At 38.1% G+C, this 13,201-nt stretch overlaps 1 protein-coding gene across 2 annotated transcripts; it reads left to right on the top strand.

Annotated features, from left to right (window-relative positions):
* The first annotated feature begins 924 nt into the window (after positions 1 to 924).
* LOC136832301 (cytochrome P450 2L1-like) lies at positions 925 to 13,170 on the top strand. Of its 2 annotated transcripts, none has more exons than XM_067093209.1 (11): positions 925 to 1,113; positions 7,036 to 7,131; positions 7,334 to 7,433; positions 7,685 to 7,815; positions 8,564 to 8,782; positions 9,134 to 9,333; positions 9,453 to 9,576; positions 10,189 to 10,369; positions 10,668 to 10,785; positions 11,198 to 11,342; positions 12,225 to 13,170. In XM_067093209.1, the coding sequence occupies exons 2-11, from the start codon at positions 7,050 to 7,052 to the stop codon at positions 12,419 to 12,421; spliced, it is 1,497 nt and encodes a 498-aa protein (XP_066949310.1). In that variant the 5' UTR covers positions 925 to 1,113; positions 7,036 to 7,049; the 3' UTR covers positions 12,422 to 13,170. The 2 variants fall into 2 exon arrangements, with proteins under 2 accessions (XP_066949310.1, XP_066949308.1); XM_067093207.1 differs by having other exon boundaries at positions 958 to 1,109.
* The last annotated feature ends 31 nt before the right edge of the window (positions 13,171 to 13,201 follow it).

Here is a 13,201-nt window from a genome sequence, read left to right as displayed (position 1 = left end):
GAAGAACCTTTTCAAGACCTGTGTGGCAAAGGTAACTCTATCAGCTTACTCTAAGAGCAGACTCTAAGATCAGAGTAGTTTTCACCGTGCTCCCAGTTCTGTGAGATGAAAGGAGTTTCTTTAAGAGTTTTGACAAAGGCTGAGAAACGGCTGAACTGAAAGCAGAAGGTCCAGAGGATGTCTGAATCCAAGGACATAGGTAGGAGGAGCCCTCAGGATATAAGAGTAAGGGAATTCAGGATGTAAGATGAAAGAATGCTCAGGATATAAGCGGAAGAAAAAGAGTAGATTTGATCAGTCATTTGCTGCAATAATAATAATAATAAAAATAATAATAAACAGAGGCAGACTTATAAGACTTATAGTTTCAAAGCTTCTGGTGTGATAGTTATCATGATAATTTTTGTTTACTGCTCTACTGATAAAGGGTTGCCACATAATCTCGCACCTCAGCCATTTTTTTATTGATTTATCCTTGTGTCAAAAACATCAGATAAATGAAGTTAGAGTTGGTAATCTCTCTCTCTCTCTCTCTCTCTCTCTCTCTCTCTGTCTCCACATAGACTGTGATCACGTGTCTTATTTCACCATTTAAACTGGTCCTTCCCGATGCACTGATTTAGCGGTTTAGTAACCTGGCGTTACAAAATGGCCGCCAACTACAAGAGGGAATTATTAAAAAAAGATTCAAAGGCGTGAGAGAAAGAGAAACAGAGAGCGATAAGGTTTAGGGAATTCTCTTCCAGCCTCTATATCTCCAGGCTGCAAGCGCCTTTCCCTCTTGTATGTCTGGTTTCAGAGGAAGAAAACAGATAAAATGATAGAAAATAAATAACTAAATAAAGATAAGGATGTTTAACATGGAAAATAAACACCTCATCGAAAATATTCGCTGAAATATGCATCTAAAATACTTTGCTGTACGACATTTGGGTATGGAATGCCCCAGTTGCCTGCCCGGTGAGTGCCCACGGATGCCACAAGCACTGTATATTGCTTGCCGTTTATACTAGTGACTATCAGGCTATACATACCCATAATTCGAGTGAATAGATCACGCTGACGCAGAAACTATCGGCTAATTCTGTTTAGTTTCGTCGGAAAGAAAGGCAGGTACGTTTTTGAAGAGTATTTATTGGGTGTGGTCAGTGCTTGAATGGGTGACCATATATATATCTATATGTAAGTATACAGTATAGTATATATATATATATATATATATATATATATATATATATATATATATATATATATATATATATATATATATATATATATATATATATATATATATATGAATATAAAGGCCCATAAAACACTATTTAAACGTTGAAACCATATATTTCGGGCACTAGCTTCTGTGCCCCTGTTCACTGGTAGAATATGGACAGGTGGAAAGTTACAATGGTATATATACAAAAACATAAAGGTGTGGCCCTAGGCCTCCGATGTTATGGAGGTGGCGTTTCTTAAGAAGGAGGAGAATGACCAAATTCCCTAGTGGTTTTGGCCTCATTAGCTCCCGTTTGGCGATGGATCTGGCGGTCGCGTTTTCTGGGTCATCTTCCTCCAGTGAGGGGGTTTGAGGATTAAGGTGTCGATGTCATCCGATTTCCAATGTCCTCCTGACAGGTTCATATTGTTGGTTTGATTGATGATAGCAGATTCCAGCATCCTTCTTTGTATGGACAGCTACTTTTTGAAACCAACTCCGCCCACTCCAGTTAATGACATGCCCTATGGAAAATTCCCTTTATCCAGGTATTATTTGAACTTTTTGTCTCTAAGTCCCTGAGGAATGTTGCACGATCTACCTGATTTTTACGGAGACGTAGATGTAGGTTACAAAATGAATGTATACAGTTCTGTCTTCATGATCAGGAACTAGAACGGCTTTTCCGTCCTTTTCCCATAAGAAAACAGAACAGGTATGCATTTACAGTATATAGAAACCCACCTTCGCTGTCTCCTACATTCATTTTTAAGCTACCACGACGTCTCCGTAAAAATCATGGTTGTGGGTGCAACCTATTCCTCAGAGGACTTAGGATATGTTCAAATGAGTACCTGGATAAAGAATTTAACACGATCCGCCAACACCTAACGCAACTGCTATATCCACCACACATTATCGAGAGGGCTATTAACAAAGCGAATAAAATATACTATAGGAGTCCCACTCACAACAGACAAATAGATTTCAACAACAAAATAAAGCTTCCGTACGATGAAAACATCCAAAAGGCCTCCGAACAACTCAGGCCTAACAATTATTTCATTTTCCATTATCCCAAATCCATCGGGAGTTCGCTCAGTTAACGTATACTTAAATAACAAAAGGGAAGAAGCCGGAGTTTACAAGATACCGTGTAGTAATTGTCAGACATCTACGTAGGCGAGACAGGTAGATCGCTCTTGCAAAGAATAACAGAGCACAAAAGATCAGTACGTTACGCTTCGGAGAGTTCGGGAATTTTCCTACATATCAGAAATACAGGGCATGTCATTAACTGGAGTGGGGCGGAGTTGGTTTTCTAAAGTAGCTGTCCATACAAAAGAAGGATGCTGGAATCTGCTATCATCAATCAAACCAACAATATGAACCTGTCAGGAGGACATTGAAATTGGATGACATCGACACCTTAATCCTCAAACCTCCTGAGGAAGATGACCCAAGAAACGCGACCGCCAGATCCATCGCCAAACGGGAGCTAATGAGGCCAAAACCACTAGGGAATTTGGTCATTCTCCTCCATCTTAAGAAACGCCACCTCCATAACATCGGAGGCCTAGGGCCATACCTTTATGTTTTTGTATATATACCATTGTAATTTTCCACCTGTCCATATTCTACCAGTGAACAGGGGCACAGAAGCTAGTGCCTGAAATATATGGTTTCAACGTTTAAATAGTGTTTTATGGGCTTTCTTATATTCATATTACACTGTAGTATTACAGAAAAGATATTCATATATATATATATATATATATATATATATATATATATATATATATATATATATAAATATATATATATATATATATATATAATATATATATATATATATATATATATATATATATATATATATATATATATATATATATATATATATATATATATATATATATATATATATATATATATAGGCTGTTCAAAATTACATACACAAGAGCACACTTAAATACATACACACAAAGCTTAAAATCACGTTACACACGGACACATATGGTTACACAAGAGCACATTAAAAATAGCAAAATCACAAAACCCTCAAAATAAAAAAAAATAATAAAAAATTGTCTAATTTTAAGAAAATTCTCTTTTTTTCTCTCTCTCTTTCCAATAACAGAGAAACAAAGACAGTAATATACTTATAAAAAAAAAAAAAAAAAGCAGAAGACGCTCACCTTACAATACAAACGATAGAACCACACTAACAGTAAAAGAAAAATATATACAGAAAAAAACAAAACAAAAGATCAGAGGCACAAATAGTAATGACCTATGGCAAAACAATGGAATTGAGGTAGTTTGCGTGTTTAATGAGGGAACCCGTAGTTTAATGTTTAAAGACTCAAGTATCTGCAGTTTCTGTGCCTGGCCAATAACTTTAAAATCATCATAATTTATCTGTGTTTTGCACTTGGTGGCATGATTTCTTATGGAGGATAGCTCTGGATTGGAGAGTCGGCATCCAGTTCTATAGCTCACCCCCTTGGGCCCTTTTTCATGAAGAAATCCTTTTCCTGCAACAATACTTTAACAATAATTGCTTTCCACACAAAACATTCTATAGAATTCTTTCCAGACTACTGAACAAATCATTCAGCCCTACAGTAAATTTTAATGTCCCTAAACTCCTATATACGCTGTTTTCCCATTTTCACATGATGATAGTTTTAGAAGGATTTCATTAGGATCGTTCAGAGGTACTTTGGGGCCATTGACGTCAAACTCATCCCGAAAAAATCCGAAGACAATCGGCTCATTCTTGGTTTAAAGATCGGCTCTGCCCTTTGATGTCGTCTGGTGTTGTTTATGAATATACTTGTCCCAGATGTAGTCTGGGAACATATGTTGATCCACCAGGCGGCTTTCAGGTCAGGGCCGACTCATAAGGGGGTGAGCTATAGAACTGGATGCCGACTCTCCAATCCAGAGCTATCCTCCATAAGAAATCATGCCACCAAGTGCAAAACACAGATACTTGAGTCTTTAAACATTAAACTACGGGTTCCCTCATTAAACACGCAAACTACCTCAATTCCATTGTTTTTGCCAGGTCATTACTATTTGTACCTCTGATCTTTTGTTTGGTTTTTTCTGTATATATTTTTCTTTTACTGTTAGTGTGGTTCTATCGTTTGCATTGTAAGGTGAGCGTCTTCTGCCCTTTTTTTTTTTTTTATAAGTATATTACTGTCTTTGTTTGTTTCTCTGTTATTGAAAGAGAGAGAAAAAAAGAATTTTCTTAAAATTAGACAAATTTTTTTATTTTTTTTTTATTTTGAGGGTTTTGTGATTTTACTATTTTTAATGTGCTCTTGTGTAACCATATGTGTCCGTATATATATAAAATATATATATATATATATATATATATATATATATATATATATATATATATATATATATATATATATATATATATATATATATATATATATATACTGCATATATAAACCTTCTAATAATAATTTTGATATACGGCACTGGAATTATTTATTTTATTTATTACGATAAGAATAACAACGTATACAAAAATATTAAACTTTATTAAATTATATATGTGCTAGCGGCAATGTTGGCAACCCTGATTCATTCCTCCAGGAAGATGCAACGCTGCTAGTGACTCCCGTATGAGGACTTCAGTGACGAGCGCCCTACTGGAGTAAACGTCCGCCTATAACGAATATCATTAATTATCCGGAGTTCTTTTCTCACTGCGCAGCTTCTGAACGAAGACATAAAAGTATATATGACCAGATTGGGAATCGCAGTTATGCATTTGTTTATCTAAACTGGAGTCGTAAATCTTTACCTATTTACCAGTACGGGGATTGTAAATGATTATATATTCATCTAAATTCGGTGGAATTTTACGTATTTATCTATCTGTCGATTATAATTTTTTCTAAATGGGTTACCATGTCTACAACAATGTCTACAACAATGTCGCCTAACCAAGAATAAACGAAGAAGAATAAGAATAGTTAAGTTCAGTTCAGTATATCTTAGTTTAACCAGACCACTGAGCTGATAAACAGCTCTCCTAGGGCTGGCCCGAAGGATTAGATTCATTTTACGTGGCTAAGAACCAACTGGTTACCTAGCAACGGGACCTACAGCTTATCGTGGAATCCGAACCACATTATGACGAGAAATGAATTTCTATCACCAGAAATAAATTCCTCCAATTCTCCATTGGCCGGTCGGAGAATCGATCACTGGGCCAACAGCGTGCTAGCCGAGAGCTCTACCCACTCCCCAATGAAGAACTGAGAATAGTTGAGAAAGATACGGATCTAACCCAAGCAGTTGAAAGTATTACCAATTCCCACCATACAAGAAACCTCATGGTGCCACGGACCCTGGCATTTGCGACGCCAGAAATCTTCCTATCAATGAGTATCAGAGCAGAGCACTGGCCTTGACGAAACTTGTAAGACATTAAGTTTAGAATTATTCCCACTCACACACACCGCGTTAAGTCGTACCCCATTTTAATGTGGGCATTCGTACGCACGTTAATGTTTACAAGAAATGTAATTATTCAACTTTGTCCACAAAACAGGTACCATTTCCATTTCTGCCTCGTAATAAGATAGCGTCAGTACATTTCAGATAAGAATGATATGTCTACTAAGCATGACAATGGGAGCTCGGTAAATCATCCTGATAACCAGATAATTCCGAAGATTTTAAACGATAACCAGAGTCTCCTATCACCAGAATGGCGTTGTAAATCTTTCTTAATCTTCGCTACCGCTTGCAGAAGACGTGACGGTCTGATTGGTATAATTTGATAAACGACTTATAAGGGAAACTGATATTTATTAAGTTCCCTTGATGATTTCTTTTCTGTGCTTAAAACAAACAAATAAAAACGTAAATAAAATCTGCTCATTTCTTCAATGTTATTTTGTCCTTATCGTTTCTGGTGTCAATTTGTCTCAAACTTAGGACTGTAGACATTTATCATTATAGTTACCCTGACATCTATTTTCTATGCTAGCCGGGTCCCATAAAAGAAAATTGTCCATGTCCCAGATTAGGCCTATACACTCAATTTCTGAAGGCCGACGGTCTTTTGTTGTTTTGATGCCAGTTTACTGTACAAAACAGTTAATCAATTAATCATGATATTACTGTACTGATATGTGTACATGAAGGTTGGTAAATTAGAACATCAAGGAACAAAACGAGACAGAATGTAAGACATCAGTTCAGCAGTCCCAAGAGATCATTTACCAAAACAGATGACGGACCTTGGAAGACAGCAGAAGTCTGTAATGGCCACGCACACACACACACACACAGGCACGCACCCACTGTTATTCACAGGCTCCTCACTGAGATGCGAGCCTGAAAGATGTCTAGAGAAAGTTGAAAATCTAACAACGAAAAAGAGGTAGCTTGGGTTCCCTTGGGAGAGTCATCAACAACGCGTCGAGTCTACGTATCTTTCCTCTTCTTCTTCTTCTTCTTCTTCTTCTTCATCTTCTTGTTCTCCATCTTCTTACTTTCGTTATCAAAGTTTTTTGAAGGATCTTCGATAACGAAGATTTCAAAGATTTTCAAAGATCTTGTTTACTCCTTTTTATTTACTCTCCTGGTCGCATGTTAAGAACATTGATAATGATAAAGAAAAACTTGATGTCGAAGTAAACAGTATATATATGGTTTATGAGTGAGGTTTTGCTAGCTTCCTGAGAGCAAGGGAGCCGGTGCTGGCATAAGGCCAGGTGTATCTAGAACGAACAAATGTTCTGTCTGCCTGTCTGTCTATATGAAACTCACTTCTATTGCAGATCTCGCGAAGGAGATGGTGATCGAACTGTTCTTACTGGTGACTTCCCTGGTTCTTTTTTGGATGGCGCTGAAGAGGCCGTCTGGGCTGCCCCCTGGTGAGTTCAGACTTAACAGGAACCTTCGGAGGGTCACCTAATGAATCTGTTTATCGAATTTCGTCAAATTTTCTACCCATTCTTGAGATACACGTAAAAACATTCTTCTTCTCAACCCAGTTGATTAGGGGAATCATTATTGTACCAGAAATGGTGTTAGTACTAACAGTATAGCCTAGTCATCACTGTCTCCCTTGAACAGGACGATGGGGTCTGCCTGTGATTGGCTACGTTCCTACGGGTGGCAAATACATCGACGACGTCCTGAAGGACTTCCAGAAGGAGTTCGGTGACATATATATGTGAGTCCTACCAGTCAGGCCACACTTTCCCATTTTTATTCTGTGAAAGTCAGTAATCCTAGACCTAAGCCGCTTGGTGTCTTACTTTCCCTCCATTGACAAGCTCCGAAACCCTTTCCCTATCCTAGTACTTCTTTTCTCTTTGTGTCCAAGATTTTCCTCACCTCCTACTCTCCCATGAATTCCTTACTGCATAGATACCTGATTTTCCTCATCTGTGACCAGTCAAGTTTCAATCAATTATTTCGCAGATGGAAATTTGGAAGCAGACTTCAAGTCTACATTCACGATTACCAATTAGTCAAGCAGGCTTTTGGGAGTCCAGATTACGTCGGGAGACCTGACATGGAAGTATTCAGAGCCTATGAGGACGATACTTATGGTAATTGTCCGCTTTTTTCCTGCTAAATAGAGTCCTTTTATTGGTTCATCTAATGAGTGTCTTGAAGGGAGTCCGATTTTCCTTAGTGGGTTAGTTTAGGCCTATCCACAACGTCATTCTTGTAGGAAAATTAACTTTTTTTTTGGCGCCCTTTTTTGCCGTCAATCTACTCTAAGATGCCGGACTTCACTTTTGCCATCAATATCATCTAAAGAAGGCAAAATTTAATGCCGAAACAACCAGAAAATGATGCAAGCATAAATAATTTTGCCATCAGACACCTGCACAGTTGCAAAGTTTGGGGGCGAGATGCCAAAAAATACCAAAAACCCCGGTCATTTGAATCCAACCCGAGACATAAGGCTTATTGGTCTATGAACGTTTGCAAGGCTGCAACCAAAATCACGAAAATCTCAGAATTTCTGACGAATTACTGACATGCTTTTAGACATCACCGTTACCGGCCTTAATCATAGTCATTAAAAGGAGTACTAATAGTCGCATTAGTCTTAAAATGGAGAAAAAAAAATCCAGTTTTGCAACTATACAAATATATTTACAACAAAACTTTACAGGGAACTGTCGAGAATCTGTACGATTCCCCTTTCTCAATCTTAGATTGAACAAGGGGAATCGTAGGCCTACAGATTCTCGAGGACTCTCTGTATAGTTTTATTTTTAAATATATTTGTACAGTTACATAACTGTGGGGTTGTTTCTCCATTAGCCGTTATCTTATGCTTTCCAGGCATCGCCGGGAGTAGTGGTGGTATATGGCACACCAACCGGCGCTTCATCCTGCGTCAGCTGCGAGACCTCGGCATGGGCAAGTCCCTCCTGGCGGAGGCGGTCCAAGAACAGGCCAAAATTCTCGTCGAGGCCCTGAAGGAACAAGAGGGCAAGGCACAGCCCGTCGCCGAGGCTCTGAACTTTGTCATCATGAACATCATCTGGAAAATGACTGCAAGTACGGAAATCATTAGCCTATTTCATAAAGTGTTTGAAAATATGTGAAATTTGGAGTATAATGTGGAACATTACTCTAATTAGGACTTATTGCACAAACTTTTGTAAACTTATTTATTCCTTCATAATCTAAAAAAGTTTATTTTGTCACTGATTAAAGCCTTTTTTTTTTTTAAATATGAGAGCTATTCATTTAACACTTGTTAAGATCTAAATGACTTCTCAGCATATGCCTAGTTTTCAGCACAGTATGGTGACCCTTGATTCAAGTTAAGATACGAATGTGGTATTGTCACCGTTTGTAGGAGAAACAGTTATTAGGCGAAAGGTAACGATTATTAACTTTTCCCAGACAAACATTTCGAGATGTCGAGTCCCAAACACCGATACTTGAGACAGCTGATAGCGGAGTCCACCCCTGCAACCAACAAGGTGGCGATAGCGGACATGATGCCATGGACGAGGACCCTTTTGCCAGCTTTCATTTTCCGCCACATTTTCGGCGAGGATAAATTCATCGAGATTTTGAACAAATTCAATGAATTTTTCCTCGTGGGTGTAACTATTTTCATCTTTGCAATATCTTGTACAGGCCTGGCATAGACCTAGTAATGGTATTTCCTTGAAATTCCTTTGAAGGATCTCATCACATCCCCTATTTTTTCCTATAGGAGATGATCCAAGAGCACAAAGAGTCCCTGAATCCTGACGACCCGAAGGACCTGATCGACCACTACCTCCTGGAGATGAACGACAGGGAAGAAAATCCGGCAGAGGCTGAGGGCGTTCGCAACGGTAGTTTCCTCACTTTTGCTTCTCCTTTGTTTTATTGTCGCCGTTCTTCTATTCCTTGTTTATTTTCGTTGCTCATATTCTGTATATATATATATATATATATATATATATATATATATATATATATATATATCCATTAAAACAGGCAACATTTTGATAGGCAATGCCAGTTGCCATTGTTTGCATCGGCGAGCGTGTCTACCCATGAGTATTTATCGTAGTTTTATCTTTCATCCAAAGGACACATTTCAAAGACTGGCATTTTGATGACGTATATACTGTATTTAATGAAGGAAGGCATTCTGCTTTTAACAAGGACCATTCAACTTTGATATAAGGAAAAAGTAACGGTTAAATGAAGTGGGCCGAGTGTGTGCTGAATCGCTACAAGGTAGTGACGTCATAGTTTCATGGCGTAAGAAGTACAGGAGAGAAACTTAAAAAAAAAAAAAATCAAGAAAAATGATGACTGTTGCAGTTCTTTTTGTCAAACCATGACCCTTTTCAAATTCCACCTTGTAAAGACTGCTAGTCTTTTACTTCCTGTAGGCCCAGGACCCATTGTGAGCCTAACATGGTGACGATATACAGTAATATCCGGCTTCTCCTCAGAGGCTGACTTACGCATCCTGCTCTTTGACGTGCTCTTTGCCGGGAGTGACACAACGTACAACACCATGAAGTGGATATTCCTCTACATGGCAGCCCACCCGGATAAGCAGCGGAAGTTGCAAGAGGAGCTGGACAGCGCTCTTCCTAGCGGCACTCTCGTGACACTGGAAGATAAGCCTAGGTAACTGATAGCCTACACCCACTCTCATACTCTTGTGAAACACGAAGGCGTTAGGGTGTAAATGGCTAATAACTATAATGATAATAATAAGAAGCTTTCTCTTTAATATGTTAGTTTGCAGGCCTTGTTATACCCAACCGTCGTTAGTACCATACCTCTGGGATTTAAGAGTTTTTTCATAGTGAATAATCCTTAACCCCAATATTGGACCCTCATATTTTATCCTGCCCTAGAACTGTCTTAGCCTTAAAAGCTATCAGGGCTGAATTGTCTGGTAACTTAGAGTCCTTGCTTCCAGGATTCCCTACACTGAGGCTGTGATCAACGAAATCCTTCGCATGTCTAGTCTAGCCAACATAGGATTGCCTCACTCTCCTACCAGGGACGTCGTCCTGGCTGGATATAAGATCCCAAAGGTAAAAAGTCTTCGCCATTGACTTTTCTTTGTCAGCAAATAAATAATGAGACATCTAGATCATTCTGATCCATAATATCAATTCCTGGTTCCACGGTTCTCGACAAACACAGTTGCGGGCAACTTTAAACAATTTTGTAGCTTTCGTCTTTCGTATTGTTAATCCCTTTTCCAAACGGCGCTGACTTCCCTTGTTATTTTAAGCGTCTGTAGATTTACTTTCTTTACGACTTCACTAAATTTAATGTTTGTTTTATACCTTGAACATAACCCTATTCTGCAGTAAATACTTAAAATAATTCTTTACCATTATCCTTTAATATTGCACTTTTCTGTTATCACTTATAACCATTTCCGTTTCTACTGCCTATTCATTATATTTCGTCAAATCCTTCTTCATTTTTTCTCCTTAGGGAAGTTTGGTCAGCCCAGCCATAGCGTCTATGCATTACGACCCAAGGTACTGGGATCAACCTGATTTGTTTCTCCCTGAACGCTGGCTTAGTCCAGAGGGAAAGTTTGTCATGAGGAAGGAAGGCTACCTGCCCTTTGGCACAGGTAAAAACCTGGGTACTTTTTTTTATGCTATGGGCAAAAATGGGATTCATGTCGTTCAGTACCGACAAGCATTTGGCTTTTTGTTATCTTCCTGAATTATGTATTCCTTTGCATGTCCGCATAGCTAAGGGTACGTTTGTTGACAAACATGAATATAAATAATAAATGATAGGTTTGATGCTTTGTAACGAACGTTACAAAGCATCACCCTTTTCACAGCAACACCCTCCCCACCCCCACCCCTCCGCTACGTTCTCTAAGATAAAGAAATTCCTGTTCATTAATAATTAATGAGCTTAAACTTAGAAATATTTGTAGCATATTCCAAGTCCATTCATTTTCTAGCTTATCGACGTCACCATTTTTTGTAGGTCAAGAGATTTCTCTGTGCCTAGTAGTTTAATAACGAGTATCTCAAAGGAATGCTGTTATACAGAATGAGATTATCATTCTAAGAGATTACTTGACCTTGAAAACGTGAATAATGAGAGAGAGAGAGAGAGAGAGAGAGAGAGAGAGAGAGAGAGAGAGAGAGAGAGAGAGAGAGAGATTCTGAATTCCGTGATGGCTATTTTATCCATATGGAAATTAATCGCATATCCATCTAAATACAGAATATAATTCCATTTTCTAGGCAAATTACTAACGAATCCAGAATATAATCCAGTACAACAAGTAAAGCAACTGTGATTATAAAGAACTTAATCCCATTTCCTCGTGGATTTCAATCCCATTTACCAGACAAACCGTCACTATTCCTATAAAATTCACTTTTATTTTCAAAGCGAATGAGCAGTATTCACTTGAAACTGAATGTTTACTCCAGGCAAAACAACAGCATGGAAAATTTAAATCTAGATGACAATTGATCCCATTTTCTAGGCAAAAGATCGTGTGTTGGAGAATCTCTCGCCCGTACGGAGCTGTTGGTGTTCTCCACCGCCGTCTTTCAGAACTTCACCATCAGTCCACCAGAGGGCAAGAATGTCGACTTACTGCCAGACTTCGACAACAGGGTCTTTCACTTGCCGAGAAAGCAGGACGTTGTCTTTACCAGCAGGAATATATATAATTTGTAAATTGCATTGCCTTCTCCCAACGAACATGGAAGAAGATATTTTTATGGACGGGAGGGCGGCCGCCTGCTGGGGTTCATGTTCTAAAAAAGGAATTTCCATAGACCGAGTAGGTTTACTGTTCTTGATTTCGGCACCGTTAAACTCCCGTGAGAAATAAATTCATAGACGACGGATTGTAGTATCTATTGCATGTTTATTGTGCATGTATGATAAATTCATACATTAATGAGTACGAGTTCATATATTTACTATTAAGTTACTTTGTTGGAAATATACTCCCAACAGAGTAGGCCTAATTTTCCTTCGTATTTGTGTTTCATTCATCGAATGACTCCTGCTTTTACAGAAAGCAATTCTGGGAATGTGTTGTCTTTGTACTGTACAAACAGGACAACAGCCAAAGCATAAACGGAAGTGAGGCTGAACTATGTTCCTTATGTATAAGGAGCAACCTGGAATCTGCCATCTTTTATCAAAATGAAATTATGAATATCTTATATTAGGACTCACTGAAAATCCGACTACACGGACGTTTTGATATTAAGAGCTATTTTTCGTCAAGTGGTCAACTTAATATCAGAGTAAATCAGCAAAAGTACTTTTACAACTGGTCAAAAGAATTTTTTTTACACATAACCAGACTTGCTGAGGGTTGTTGGTCCCATAAATGGCATAATAACAAAATGTAATAACATTTGTTTTTAGAAATATTTTATAACCTGAAATAATAAAGTTAGATGAAAATATAAGTTTAACCCAAATCTATATCCTTCTTGATCC

This window comes from Macrobrachium rosenbergii, chromosome 49 (assembly GCF_040412425.1).
Source record: "Macrobrachium rosenbergii isolate ZJJX-2024 chromosome 49, ASM4041242v1, whole genome shotgun sequence".
NCBI classification, from domain to species: domain Eukaryota; kingdom Metazoa; phylum Arthropoda; class Malacostraca; order Decapoda; family Palaemonidae; genus Macrobrachium; species Macrobrachium rosenbergii.
This window is presented reverse-complemented; position numbering and strand designations above follow the sequence as displayed.